We start from the raw sequence: 15865 nt of genomic DNA, 5'->3' as shown, positions 1-15865 counted from the left end.
ACCTGGACGGCAGCGAGCTCTGCCGCCCGTCAGAAACTGGCCTTGCTCCTGCCAAAGTTGTGTCCCAGAAAAGGTCGAGAGAGGGCCCTACTCCCCTGCCACCTCCACCCGTGGGCAGCTGAGAGGATGCTGAGCGGTTGGTTGGCTTCAGCAAAGCCAAAAAGCTGGGTGTTCAGCTCCCAAAAGCTCAGACTGTGTGAATGCAGCAAGAGGTATCAGGGCAGGAATTTTGAACTGTGGATTCAGAGCAGCTGCATTAAGCTTTGCTTCACAAAGTAGAATGCTATTTCCTATATGTACTATGTAGCACAAAGCTACAGGAAAGAAGCTTGCAACAAGTACATTTTCCAGCAAAACTAGGTATCGGAGGTGAACTTTTGAATTATACTTACATCAAAGTCCTATATCTTGGTTATTATTTTTTATCCAAACCACTAGAGACAATGTTTCACTTATTTAGTATGATTTGGTACCCTGAGCTAACAGTGGGATTGACCAGCTTCCAGTCTTCACAGGACTGCTATACCAGCTTGCAAAGGTTTTCTGTATTTTCGTTTTCAGCTATTGAGAGGCTGAGGTTAAAATTCACCAGAATCCAGCTGGCTTCAGACTGGCTCCATAAATGCTTCCAAATTTCTTGGGCCCAAGAGAAACAATAATGTGAGGGAACACACTGCTTCTTACTGTACTCTCTCTTTCTCACTTTTAGTTAGAATTTCCTTAAAAACTTTGTATGTAACCTGTTTTACAAGCTTCTGTGAGTACTCTGCTACTTATGTACCACAATATGTAGTATCATTATGATCTATATTGGTTGCTCTTTATGATTTTTTTTTTTTTTTTCGGAGCTGAGATATGGATCAGAACTTGATAGAGTCTGCACATCAGATCTGGATTTTTTATAGTAGTCACATCTTATTCATCTCATTTGATGTAGTTACAAAAATGTCCAAAGACCAAGGCTTGGTTTGGAAGAGACTTTAAAGATCATATAATCTGAAGAAGCATGGCCAGCAGGTCAAGGAAAGTGATCCTGCCCCTCTGCTCTTTGCTGGTGAGGCCTTACCTGGAGTACTGTGTCCAAATGTGGACTCTTTTGTGCAGAAGAGACATGGAGTTGTTGGAGCTCATCCAGAGGAGGGCCACAGAAACTACCAAAGGGGTAGAATGACTCTCCAATGAGAACAGGCTGAAAGAGCTGGGGCTGTTGAGCTTGGAAAAGAAAAGGCTCTGAGATGACCTGACAATATCTAAAGGGAAGCTATGGGAAAGAAGGGGACAGACTCTTTAGCACAGTCTGGGGTGATAGAACAAGGGGAAATGGCTTCAAGCTCAAAAAGGGTAGATTTAGGTTGGATATAAGGAAAAAGTCTTTTACAGTTAGGATAGTGAGGCACTGGAACAGGTTGCCTAGAGATGTGGTTGATGCCCCATCCATGGAGACTTTCAAGGCAAGTCTGGATCGAGCCCTGGGTAACCTGATTTATCTGTGCTTGTCCCTGTTCATTGCAGGGGAGTTGGACTACATGACCTTTACAGGATTTCAACTCTAAGGATTCTATGATTCTATGATCAAGTTCCAACCCTCCTGCTGTGGACAGGGTTGCTAACCACTAGATCAGGTTGCACAGAGCTCCACCCAATCTGGCCTTACACATCTCCAGGAATGGGTCTTCCACAACTTCTCTGGACAACCTGTTCCAGTGCCTCATCATCTGCTGAGTAAAGGATTTCGTCCTAACATCTACATCTCCCCTCCTTTATTTTAAAACTGTTCACCCCTGTCCTATTACTATCAGATCATGTAAAAAGCCAGTCTCCATTTTGTACATAAGCTTCTATTAAATACTGGATAGCCACAATTCACTTCTCCAGGCTGATCAAGCCCAGGTACCTCAACCTTTCATTACAGGAGAGGTATTTGAGTCCTCTGATCATCTTTTGGCTGTCCTCTGGACTTATAGGCCCATGGCAAGCTTTTCATCCATTGTAATTCCCAAATCCTTCCCAGCAGGGCTGCTCTCAGTGAGTTCTTCTCCCAGTCTGTACATATTTCCAGGACTGTCCTGACCCAAGTGCAACACCTTGCACTTAGACTCACTGAATCTCATTAGGTTCACATAATCTCATTTTTCCACCTTGTCAAGATCCCTTTGGATGGATCTCTTCCTTCTGTTGTTTCAACAATACCACACAGCTTAGTGTCATCAGCAAACTTCCTGATGCTGCATTCAATCCTGCTCTCTAGGCTGTTGATAAAGATTTTGAAGAACATTAATCCCAAGACAGAACCCCCAGGGACACCACTCATCATCAGCCTCCACTTGGACATAGAGCCATAACTCCATCCATCCAGTTCCTTATCCATCAAACAGTCCACCCTTCAAATTCATATGTCTCCAATTTAGAGATAAGAATTTGGTGTGGGACCTTTCGGAAGTCCAGGTAGACAACATGATTCATTTGTCTACTGATGCTGTTACTCCCTTGTAGAAAGCCACTTGATTGGTTAGGCATGATCTTCCTTTGGTGAAGTTGTGCTGGCTTTATTGAATCACCTACATTCTTTGCGTATGTCTTAACATGTTTTTCAGGAAGATCTGTTCCATGTTCTTCCCAGGCACAGACATGAGGTTCAATGGCTTATAGCTCCCCAGGTCTTATTTTCTACCTTTCTTAAAAATAAGAGTGATGTTTCCCTTTCTTCCAGTCTCCAGGGCCTTCACTCACAACTTGGCAACTTCATCAGCCAGTTACTTCAGGAGCTTGGGATGCAGTTCAATGGTCCCTATAGACTTGTGCACATTCAACCTTAACAGGTGGTCTCAGAGTTGCTCTTTGCTTACAGTAGGAGGGATTTGCTCCCTCACCTTCCACCTAGATGTTCAGGTACTTGAAAGACATGGGACTGACTGCCAGTGAAAGTGAGGCAAAGAACTTGAGTACCTCAGTCTTTTCCATGTCTGTTTCCAGTTCTCCCTTCTTACTTATCAGAGGGAGTACACATTGCTTGATCTTTCTTTTCTCACCAATGTACCCATAGAATCCTTTCTTGCTATTTTTCATATCCCTTGCTATGTTCAGTTCCATATGTGCCTTGCATTTCTTTATCTCACCTCTATGTCATTCATACCAAGCCATTTATTACTTATACAGGTACAAGTGGTGTATCATTAGAAAGCAGCAGAAGTTAAGAGTTATAGCTGATTATGAATATTGTCATAGTCAAGAAACTCAAAAAAAAAAACACCTAATCTAAGGGAATGATAATATTTATGGAGTTCCCTTTAGTCACTGGGAAGTGTAGTAGCTGTCCTTGTACATCATCAGCACTGGACAGTTGCTGAACTTTATATATAATATGTATCAAACATCTTTCATTCTCTGTGTTCATCACACTTTTTAGAAAGCACTTGTTCATATTTGGTCTTTGTCAGATTGAGGACCTTATCATACTATTATAATGCAGGTTTTTAAATGAATTAAATACTAATACAAAAAGAGAAAGTTCTCATTGAATTTTTGTTGTTGTTGTTGTTGTTGTTGTTGTTGTTCAGTTAATTTATCAGTAAGTGAATAAACCCTTTACACCCTGTGGCCATTCCCTTTGTATTTGATTTATGGCTGTATGATTTGTGACCACATAAAAGTGTTGTGACTTTGAAAAATGGGATTTGGGTCTATCCACTAATTTTGTTCTTATATTTTTGCAATTGCCTGAATCTATTGCCTTGATCAGTTTGGGGGAGATCATTTTTTCCCTTTGCTTTATTCTGGATTGGTTTAAACCTCTGACATTGTGGGTATAACTACTAACTATATTTTAAAATTGTTATAAAAATCAGTTAGGCACCATTACATCTCCTGAAACTAAAAAACAAACCATCTTCCCTTCCCAAAGGTACATGCAAACAAGAATATATGCAGATGTATAATTGTTTTTTTTTTAAATAGCTGCAGCAGAAATAAATTAAAAAAAAAAAAATCATAAGAATGCCCCAGCTACATGCTGGACAAGCAATAAGAATAGGCACTGAAGAAACCCTGGAAGGGAAGATTTTTAGCACAAACTTTGACTAAAATCCTTTCAGTTTTGAAGGGAATATCTTCTGCTCTTTGAGCCTTTCTGGATTTGAGGAGACAGAATTCCAGCAGTCTTTGTAAATAAACAAAGGACTGGATGTGAGATATTTTACTTCATCACCAATGTTTTCCTAATAGAAAACATGTATACGGTCCTTAAGTGTGGATAATTTGATTAAGAAAAAGTGGCATCACCAAGTAAGAAAGAAAGCAAGAAAGGCTCTTCTATATACAGTGCATGCTTACAAATCTTCTGAATTATAAAAGCTGGCTTTTAGTTAAAAACCAAAGGAAGACTCAAAACCCAGACCATCTTTCTTTTGATTTTAAACATCTTTGGCTAATATACTTTCTGGTTTTCTATTTGATGCTGCGGTGTCACATGAACAAAAAGTGCTGCTATTTCAAATCAGGCCTGCCTCTTTAGGTACCATGCCTACTTGTGCTCATCATGTGGTAACTGTCTTCAGACTTCCACAAAAATGGCGAAGCATGAGACATTTCAGCAGATAAGTCTGTAAGGTAGGAGACCAATTATTAAATTTCAGTCTCTGCTTGATGCAGAGCAGTGCTTCTTTGTTGGATATGCTCAAATCCTGGCTTTTACCTTTTGCCCAGTGTGCCTCTACCGGTTTTGAAATTTTTTCTTGAGCAGGTTAAAAACATACCGCAAAAGAAAAGGACAGTGAAAGAAGAGAGGATACATGGAGATAATTACCTGTTCTGTAATGGCGGGAAACCTTCATCCAAAACAAAATTATTCTAATGTTGCAACATTTTCTTCAACTGAAAATGTCTCGGCCAAATCCATTGTTGAGGACAGCATTAATGGTGATTGAGAGGCAGAACTCAGCAAAAAACAACCGGACATAGCTTTCCTAAGGCCAGATTTACCAGTGTAAAAAGATGCATAAACATCCCATGTAACCTATCAGAAATTACACAAGCGCCTAAGTGTTTTCCATTGTAGAAGATGGCGTTGCAAACCTTTTCCTTTTATGAACAAGCATTACTATGCATTCTTTAGCACAGTTTTTGCAACATGCTGTTTGGTAGTTCATCATCAGAATTCACAAAGATCATGGTTCCCAACTGTTTCTCAGAGGAGCCTGAAGAATATTTAAAAGATCAGCACTTAACAAAGACATTCATAATGTTTCACCGTTATTTACTTTTGGGAAAAGGAACCATAACTATTATCATGGAATATCTCCATCACTATGATGGAAAGCAAAATCGATAAAAATGTTTTTCTGTGCAGTCTTCACTGGTTATTTCTCCTAAGTGACTCAAAAGTAATCACAGTTGTCCATGAAAGTAAATGAATCAAATTACAATTGGATTTTAAAGGCACGTAAAATAAAAGAACAATTATTTGAATGTAATTTTTATAAGTTAGAAATAAATAGCATGAACATTTTACTTTTATGTTACCAGTTTAAAAGGTTTCATTTTAAAATTTGAATGCAGTGGTTGCATGAGGACAGAAATATGATTGTATCGTGGCATTATTTTGAAAAATATTCCTTTTTTGCCTATTCACAATGGTTGGAAGCAATTATTTCTACTTAGGGGAGCTTTTACTTTGTTTATAATTGAGATTAAGTACAGTTTATTTTTTCAGCTTTATTTTATTTGAGATCAACAATTAAAAAAATTTATCATCCGTTAACATTCTGCAACTAATATGAAATCCAAAAAAGACTTCAACCAACGGAGAAATCGCTGAACCACAGGATCCCAGAATGGTTGAGGTTGTTAGGGATCTCTGAAGACATCTAGCCTAATCACTCCTCAAGCAGGGACACTCAGAGCTGAGTGGCCAGGGCAATGTCCAGGCAGCTTCTGGAGATCTCCAAGGAGGAGACCTCACAGCCTCTCTGTGCCACCTGTGTGCCAGTGCTCCATTAACCACATAGTAAAGAAATGCTTCCTAATGTCAGAGCTTAAAGCCACTGGGGAGCTGGGATGAGAGGAAGGCAAGCTATCATTAAGAAAAAAAATCTCATGATTTAAGTTTCTGTAAAGATATGTCTTAGAAGAATAATACAGGAAATTGTTCTAATTGTAGAATTATTTTTTTTTTAATTATAAAACTAGTGAATTTTTCCCCTTAGCTGCTAAAGATCAATAAGTATATTGTTGACTGAACAAAAAAAAAGAAGTGCTGACATGAAAAACAGTTACTTTCTCACAGAAATAGTCTATTTTTTCCTGTGGATTTTCTCCTGTCTTCCAAGCTCACAGACACACACTTATAACTCTTGGGTTGTTTTTTTTTTAATTATTAATATTTGTTTTGTTTAGTAGATATACCCAGAGAGTTGCAACAAATTCAAGCCTTAAGGACAATGCTTACCATCCTGTCTCAGAAACATTTTGTTCCAAGTCCTTTGCTGCTAACTGATTTGGAATAGGATTGGGAACTTTGCTGGTGGTTTTTATTGTCTCCAGACACATAATTTAACAGAATAATTTAACAAAATTTATGTTGCTTTTGGGCTCACAGTATTGCTTCACAGGCAGCATTTGAACATTTTCCCCAAAAACAGTTTTTACTCCAAGATGAGTGGATATCATCCTGTGAAGTTTTGAACAAAACCTAGTCTAAACTGAATGTACTTATAAAATGTGGTTGACTGTTTAACTGTAAATTTATTTGTATAAATTATTTGAACAGCATATTTGAGGAAGAAACTGAAGTTTGCACCCCTTCCTGCCGGTTAGAATAGAGCATTTAATTTTACTGTGGCTTAACAGATAAATTGTAATGGCACAATCCTGTTTATAGTTTGATTCTCTGAGAGTTATTAATTCAATCTTTTCTCTGGAAAAAGAATGTCTTGATTTAGCCATCTCTAAAGTATATTACACTTTCTGAACTGAGGTGGGAATATAGGTATTTTTCAGTTGCAGTAGATATTCTTCACAGTTGCAGTAAGTAGGGGGAAACAACCTTTTATAGTGAAATCAACTTTTTACTCAGGTAGGTAAGGATGGGACAAGGGGGAATGGTTTTACACTCAAGCAGGGAAGGTTTAGATTAGATGTCAGGGGGAAGTTCTTCACAGAGACAGTGGTGAGGTGCTGAAACAGGTTGCCCAGAGAGGCTGTGGATGCTCCATCCCTGGAGGTGTTCAAGACCAGATTGGATGGGGCCCTAGGCAGCCTGGACTAGTAGCAGATCTGGAGGTTGGTGACTCTGCCAATGGCAGGAGTTGGAACTTGATGATCCTTGGTGTCCCTTCCAACCCAAGCCATTCTGTGATTCTGTAAGTCATGGCAGAGCATAATCTCAAGCAGAATTGTCAGATGAAATCAGCAGCAATATCAGCCTGCTGATATCAGGTCCCTTCAAGCTGAGAACTGCTATGATTTACATAGTGCTAATATGACCAGAGCTGCAAGGTACTTTGGTCAAATAGCAGCACAGGTTCTCATAATCCTCCTAGTTCAGAGCTTTTTTTAGTGAGCTGGGAGAGATGCATATGATACAGGTTTTCCCAAGGCAGTGGACAGAGCACTGAGCTGCTGGGGTTCAAGAAATGTTTACACAATGCACTCAAGGATAGAGTTTGATTTTTGGGTGGTCTTGTGTGGATTCAGGATATGGATGCAATGACTCTTCTGGGTTCCTTCCAACTCAGGATATTCTGTGATAATATATTCTATTAATCTAGCTCTAGGAAACAGATTTTAACACTGAGACATCCTCTGCCGTAATTGCAACTCTATCTTGAACTCAACTTCTAGTTCCCACACCACACATCTTAAAAGCTGCTTGCCATGCTGAATGTGAGAGATGTAGGGAAAGAACAGGTCTATTTCCTCACTTATATTATAACTGAAACAAAATGGCAAACCAGGCTGATTATGGCTCCAGTAGAGTATCTTCATCTGTGAAACGTGTTCAGGTAACCAATACTGAATCATCTGCATCAGTGTCCATAAAACCTTGCACCATCCAGGCCCTCACTTTTGAATGCTTCTTGGAGCAACATTTCTTCTACAGACCCAGCGAATCCAGCACTTTTGCTTAAGTCAAACAAAACATCTGTAACAATAAAGAACGTTCCTGTCATGAAATACATATTGATGTATTGGGTTTTGCTTCATTTTAATCATATGTCTTTTTAATTTGGGCAAAACCAGGCAGAGGCATCATATTTCTATTGATCCTAAGTGTCATTCCCCTAGAGGAAGGATTTTAGGGGGCAGCTGTTCCCGGGAACACCAGAAGCCAAAGGAAAGATACTGGAGGTTATGTCTGTGATATAGCTAGTATGTCTAGAGCACAGGACAGTTTTAAGTCATTCAGCATAATTTGTATTATTTAGCTATTACAATTCTGAGTTGGTGCTAGTGTTTCACAATATCATAGCTTAAATGTCAGGTGAAATTTCCTTCCCCCACATCCTGATGGTGTAAGTTGAACACTCAGTACACAACTGTCCGAGGATCAGTAATGATATTTAATTCTGATTTTATTTTGGCATGATTGAGCATTCTAATTTTTCTGTTATAGGTTGTTAGTAATTCCTTCTTCTTCTCAATAAATTGCTCATATCCTGCTGTGCAAGAACAGGGTCTTTATAAATTATACCAGCAGGAATATTTATGATCCATTTATTAAGAGTTAATTTATGTCATCCTACACATTACCTCAGTTTTCAATGGCAACTCATTCTAGTTGGAAAAAATCAACACAATGTTTAAGACAAAGAAATTAAAATTATTATATGTTATTATATTTTCTTTAAATTTCCCGATAAATGTAATTAAATATATAATTCTACCATGTCATAAAAGGAAGGTATGGTTTAAAAACTGATTAATAAAGAAAGACTTAATTAGAATTACAAAGAACATCTAGACCCATGAACTTTGTCCGTTGGAATATGGCTCTTTCATAAGCAGATCTTTGAAGAAGGGGCTCGTTAGCATATTTCTATATTTTGCCCTGGAGCACTTCAGCCAGACTTATTCAAGTTTCATTAATATTTTAAAATTTGTGGCAAAAATGTAACTTTAATTATAGGGTTGGATTATTTGAAAATTAAAATGCTGCCTTTAGCTGTACTAAAAGAACACTCAGAAGAGACCTTGTGAGAATCTTATTTCTCCCTAAATCCCACAAGATGGAATCAATTTCTATTTTAATTAATAGCTTATTTGCCAGTCATTTACAATTCAGTGTGTAGCCTTGACTGTTAGCACCTCTAAATACTCATTCCTAACACTGGGTAAATTATTTCGCAGTATCAGGAAAAAGTCTGTGACGCAGTGACTGTTTTGGAGGCACTGACAGCTTTAGGAACCGTTCCATGTAGCACATTTTGTTGTATCAAGGGGAAATCATGAAAGCATAAGACTGCCTGTTGCGGGCAGAGCAGGAAGAAATGTTCTTCCTTCATTTCTTCTTTAAACTTAACGGTGTCCAATGTTGATTTAAGGACATCATCCAACCACCAGATTCTCTTCTCCACTTCCTTCTGCCCCTCTCCTCCACACTTCTGCTGTGATCTTCTACTAGTAGCCAGGCCTATTACTCCCACTCCCTCACAGCAGCACCCAGTCCATTATATTCTGCCTCACCAGGTTTGCTGATGTGCAATACCCGCCTCACATTGGCAACTCCAATTCCTCTTCTCCTCAGTAGCCATCTATTCACAATGCTCAAACTTCCTACTCCATCTCTCAAAATAACTGGACATGTTTTTCTAAGTAGATACACAATTTATTTATCACATTTTTACTTGTGTAGTATGAGTTATGCATTACTATATTTTACATTTGGCAGCAGTATGGGCATGGGTATACAGGTGTTTGGAAAATACAGAGATGTTTATTAGAGAACTCCTATTTCCCAGTAATATCCCTTTTAATTGACCTTCTATACCATGATGTTTTGTACCCAGTAATTCCACTTTTACATTCACAGCTGCTGCAGAGAACTGCAAAGCCACGCAGCTAAAGGAGTTACAGCAGAGGGGCACGTGAGGATTTGAGCTGCTTAGAAGGCATAGCACCTTTAACAGAGTGCAGGTTATTTACAACAAAACAGTGATTTTTCCACTGGATACTTAGGTTATAAAAAAAAATTAAATGCTTACAAAATGTGGGGCCCCAGAAAAGGAAGTTTAAGCAAGTCATATAGCAAATGTCTTGCAAAGAAGCTTTCAGATTTGCAAAGTCAATTGGCACTTTCCAAAGCAGTGTCGCCAATGTCAGCCAGGTAAGTGCCATTGAAAACACCACCAGGGTAAATACTGAAAGGTCAGCTTCCCTTTTGTGCCAGCTGTGTGTGCCGGTTATCCAGCCTTCTCACTTTAAACAGACTGATATCTGTATGAGCACAAATATTAAAACATACATTCTAATATTGGTGCCAGTACCTGTTTTTCTTAAAGAAACAATATTTATATATGCAAACAAGACAGTTACAGAGGGTATAGGCTGCAATATTTTCACACCACAATCACTCCTTGCCTTCAAAAAAAAAGGGAGGGGAGGAAGGGAAAGGGGGGAATGAACAGGTTTCTGCTGATGTGGATGAGAGCTTTGGGATTTTGGCATCTTTGCGGAGGTATACGATACCTTATCAATCTGAGGATAAATTTTATGAGCCACACAGTTTTTTTGCAACTGGTTCTCCTGAGGTTGTAAAATTTCATAGAATCATAGAATCCTTAAAGTTGGAAGGGACCTTTAAAGGTCATCTAGTCTAACTCTCCTGCAACAACAGGCACATCCACAGATAGATCAGGTTGCTCAGAGCCTGATCCAACTTCACCTTAACAGTCTCCAGGGATGGGGCATCCACCACATATCTGGGAAACCTGTTCCAGTGCTTTACCACCCTCACTGTAAGAGACTTTTTCCTTATATCCCGATATCCAATTTAGCGCAACCAAGCAAAAGGAACAGCATCGGATCAAAATTTGTTTCTTTGGAAAAGAAATCCAATGTGGATTCATTTTAATCAGTTTGTACCATGCAAGAAAGACAGTGACTGCAGAGGAGTTGTGAAATGTCCAGAATGTAGTGAAGTTTCTAGAATTATGGTCTGGATCTTGATGGAGACAGAGAGTTAGAAGGCTTGCTCAGTTTACTGGCACACATCAAAGAGGGTGCAAAGGAGTCGGTGGATGATACAGTATGACTGCACAACTGAGACATATATTTGGTAGGGTTGGTAAGGTGGATTGTTGTGTTGGCCTTACATGGGAAAGATATCACTGTCTGCTTCTATTATCAGTAATGAGCTAGAAGTGTAACTTCCCCATATGCTAATGCACCGGGGAAAGTGAAGATTTTGATTCCTTCTGCTTTCCCCTGTGCAAATTGATATGATTCAATAATGAAGAAAAAAAAAAAGGAGTTATTCCTCAAATAATACTGATAGTCCATTTGTCATTTGAAGTTAGAAAACATCTGTGTTTGTTTTCTATGCTATTGCTTCTCAGAGTTGTAATGAAATGGCACAAAATTTCTGGTCATTGTAAAACATCTATCATTAGAAAGGTAATATTTTAATATTTGAGTATTTCTTGTTTTTAATAGTGGCATCTGTAATAGTTATGATATATGCATATTAGTTTTAAAAAACTATCTCACAATAGTTCTTTCAATAACAGTAAAATGGAAAACACTTCCAGTTACATGTGAAGTTCCCAGGCCATTTAGTATGGAGGTTTTACTAAAAGGTGATTATGCCTGAAGTTTTTCTTTTTCAGAAAATTTTCAGAGGTTGAAATTATTTGCGGAAGATTATGAAACATGATGCCAGTGTAATGGTTTTGTTGAAAACTTGCGGATGCCAATATTTTTATTCATTGTGGCACTTTTCTTCTAAATACTTCATATCAGATGAATTTACAACTGAATTACTACATATAAATGAAAATATTTTCATAAATGATTACATTCTCAAAATAGTGATCATAATAAAATGACGCACAGCATTAATGTGGTGACTCACCTTAAATGGACAAATTTTAACTCTACTTGCTTTCTCCTGTCAATCAGCTTTCCCCTTCACAATCAGTTCCTGAAATTAGGACCATGCATTCAGTGACATATGATAAGTTTTTGAAAAATTATCAGCAAGACTCATGTCTGTATTTAAGTAATTGCAATAAAAATAACTTAAATTTCTAAGTTTACCAAAATATACATTAGAAGGAAATGCCCTGAGAGAGCTATATATGCTACATAATACATTATTTCCAGATGTATAATAAATAACACATTTCTGTAGAAATGCTAGGAAAACAAATTCTTCTAATATTTAAGACAGCTTAAGAGACAAAGCACAAGAGAGTTAAGTGCAGAAAAGATAGTTTGGCATTAGTAATGTCTATAGTGATTTCTGTAAGGAAACTAAAGGTCAAAGTTCTTCTAATTTTAAAGAGTCTTATGAGTTTCTTAAACTACATGTATCTATTTCCATACGTAGAATAGTGACCTAGAAAATATGTGAAAATTTTTCTTTTGCGACTCATAATTCTGATATCCAATTGCTTCTCCAAGTTCCATACCTTGCCATGTTGCTGTTCTCAGTGCAGTATCTTTGTCAGCTCTAAGAGAGCTCCATGACTACTTTCAACATTATCTTCTGTGCAAGATGCTATTGTCAAGTCTGTTTGGTAAACCTTTATTCCTTCTTGCACTACAGACATCATTTAAATCAGCCTTTGAACCCTTGACCCACACATATCCTTAACCTAATGGTGCATTTGGTAACAAAAGCCAAGGTAAGTTGCATTTGTCTCACATCTAAATTGAAAGTATCCAGGAGTCCAGGGGAGCCTGGTAGAAGGCGAACTGATGGTTCAGATTTGGAGAACAGCCATTTATTTTTGGCAGTATACAAAAAATTGCTTAAATAACGATGATATATTTTGAAGTAATTCTAGAAGGCAAATTTAAATAAGCTATAAACTGTTGCATATCCTGTAATGAATACAGGAACATCACTAAGTTTAACAGAAAGGTGTGTGTGTGTGTATATATATATATATATATATGTATGTATGTATATATAAATTTTTTTCAGTACTCAATACTACACCCTATATTTTGTGCACTTAAAAGCATCTTTTGTTAAATTCAGGAATTTTCTCCACTTAGCCATTTACAAATATTTTCCATTATTTACTCCCCACAATATTATTTTAGCCATTTGTTGCCTGATAGAATGATTTTTCTCAGTCTCCTTCAGCTCACAGCTTTCCTTTCCTTCTTTAATCCTCAACTTTTCTTCTCTGTTATCTTTCTTATGCTCATTGTTCTTTTCATTTTTGGATCAGAGCACGTATTTGTTTCACCATCTCTCATTAAAAGGCATAGGCTTGTATTTGCTCTTTTTGATGTCTACTTTTATCATTGCCCTTCAATATGCAATGACGTACAATACCAATTAAATATCACTGCTATAAAATTGTTAATAAAACAGAAGTAGAAGTTATATATCATGCATTGAGGGTGTGTGGACACTGACAGATAACAGTTTCTCTAAAGCAGGATCATTTTCCCTTTGCTGATTCTCTTTGCCTCTTTGGTTGAGGCCCGTCCCTTTGTTCTCTCAATTCACTATAAAATATGATCTGGATTCAGATTATGATTTGCTTGATTTTCATTTGGTTTATTTTGTGCTATAAGACATACTAGATATACTGTACAAGATCAGTGTAGTACAACAGGAAGCACCATTTCAGATTTCTATAAGGAAGTGAAAAACTTGTCTGACTCAGTTTTCTTTCTCTATGTTTTCTATTCATTCTTTGAAAACATCCTCAGTGATCTATCTCCTATGGATATTAACAAACTGATATACTAATGACATTTCCATTGCTTTGAGTTCCAGATGCACCATTTATTTGTCATTGTTTCAAAGATAATTTGCATCTTTGACAGAAGGTAATCCATAGATTTGTTACTAATCTTTGGAAGTAAGATGAGTGTAAAAGCAATTCCTTTGTAAGTCTTTAAGTCCATCCAGTACATGAAATTTTGGCTTGAAAAATTGATGAGGTAACAAGAAAGAGACAATATAAATAATAAATAATGAATTAAAGGATATTACTTTTAATTTACTAATCCAAGATCTCTTGGAAATGAGACTAATTTCAGTGCGACTCCTTTATTTTTCCCCCTCTAAAAACAATATTCATTAATGAGCTCATCGTTTTTTTTTTACAGAACTATCTTAGATACTGTTTCAGAGATTTACTTAATTTTTAGGAGTTCATTGATATAAACAGCAGACTAATAATAGGTATCTACACTTATAATTTGCCATTTTGTAAGCAACCTAACACAGAACTCTTATTTTACATCATCATCCTTTCAAACATACAAGAATAGTATTACTCTCCAGGTCATGGCTGTGCTAGAGTTGGTAATTCTTTGTGGTTTGAAATAAACAAAACACTCTTGTGTTTTCAGTGTTCCTTCCTGGAGTGCTGAATAAGACAAATTATTTGCACTTATTAGTTAGTTCTACTTTTCTGTCTTTTTATTCTCTGTTTCTGCCTTCTTTTGTACGACTTTTTAATTAAATCTTTTCTATTAAATTCTGTCCTTTCATTACTTATTAATGTTTTCATTTGAGAAGCATGATTTTCTCTTCACATAAAAGCAGAGTCAATTTATTTCAATAACCTCATTTAGAACCAGTTACCAGTAATAAAAGAAATGATCCATTTTTTAGTTATGCAAATTGAAATAACAACCTCAGAACACATGTTTCTAATATAATGGTCAGCCGGTCACACCTGGAATTTGGCTTTTGCTTCATGAACAAGTGGGCTGAGTATTAATGTTATAGAATCTGATAGAGGATATTCACAACTTGTAACACTGAGCAGTTGAGATACGTGGCTAAGTGAGAATTATTTCACTATCTAATCAGTGATGACAAATATTTCCATTATAAAAATGACTTTGAACATCAAAGTTAACCTCCTCATCTTGGCCAGCCCTCTGAAGAAGCCTGCATTGACTATGTAGGAGCTCAAACTCCTTCTTATGTTTTTAAAGCTCAACAGTATGAATAATCTCTTTTTTACATTTCTACAAATAATTAGATCTCATTAAACATTGTATTCACAAAGACACTTTATCTGTAGCTCGTTTTAGCCTCATTCCCATAGAGCTGTTTCCTGGTGACATGTCTGAACTTCTGTCAGCGGCACACCTCCATGCATATTTGATCCTGACAGCTACTTTTCTTGTAAATTTGCATTCGTTAAGTAATGATTTAAAAAGAACACCAGCTTTTTTTTTTTTTTTTTTTTTTTTAGTATTGTCAGATTTTTTCTGTTTCTCACCTTCTTTGCATTGCCAATGGACTTCTAGCACTTTTGGTCCTACCATCATAATAGTAGAGGACAGTAACATGCGCATTTCCTTCAGAAAATATTTTTCATAAATCTTGAAGAACGTCATGCCACACAGTGTCTTTGTTTATCCGATAGTTTCCCATATGCAGTGAGCAATTTAAGCAAAATAGTTTCTTCCACTAATGACAGAGTACTGGTGAAGGATTGCTTTTTTCCTACCTGTTCCCCCCCTCCAGGCTCATATGGCAAAGCTCAAGGTTATAAGAAATGTTAGCAGTCACCACATGTTAGCATCCACCACAGATAATCTACAATTCCTAATGATACTAGGTTCACCATGCCTTGCTTACACAACAATCTGAAAGGAAAGAGTGTACACAAGGTAGTTTGCAAGTAAAGATCTCTTGCTTTCAGAGAGACTGCAACATAACTGAAGG

General features: G+C 37.2%; 1 protein-coding gene across 1 annotated transcript in view; it reads right to left on the bottom strand.

Moving 5' to 3' along the window:
- The window catches only part of PI15 (peptidase inhibitor 15), a 42824-nt gene extending 27290 nt beyond the window's left edge, over nucleotides 1-15534 (bottom strand). Inside the window, exon 1 of the mRNA XM_019614362.2 lies at nucleotides 15417-15534. Coding sequence (XP_019469907.1) covers nucleotides 15417-15534 — 118 coding nt within the window. The remainder of the gene's footprint in view (nucleotides 1-15416) is intronic.
- Between the last annotated feature and the right edge of the window lie 331 nt (nucleotides 15535-15865).

This window comes from Meleagris gallopavo, chromosome 3 (assembly GCF_000146605.3).
Source record: "Meleagris gallopavo isolate NT-WF06-2002-E0010 breed Aviagen turkey brand Nicholas breeding stock chromosome 3, Turkey_5.1, whole genome shotgun sequence".
NCBI classification, from domain to species: domain Eukaryota; kingdom Metazoa; phylum Chordata; class Aves; order Galliformes; family Phasianidae; genus Meleagris; species Meleagris gallopavo.
This window is presented reverse-complemented; position numbering and strand designations above follow the sequence as displayed.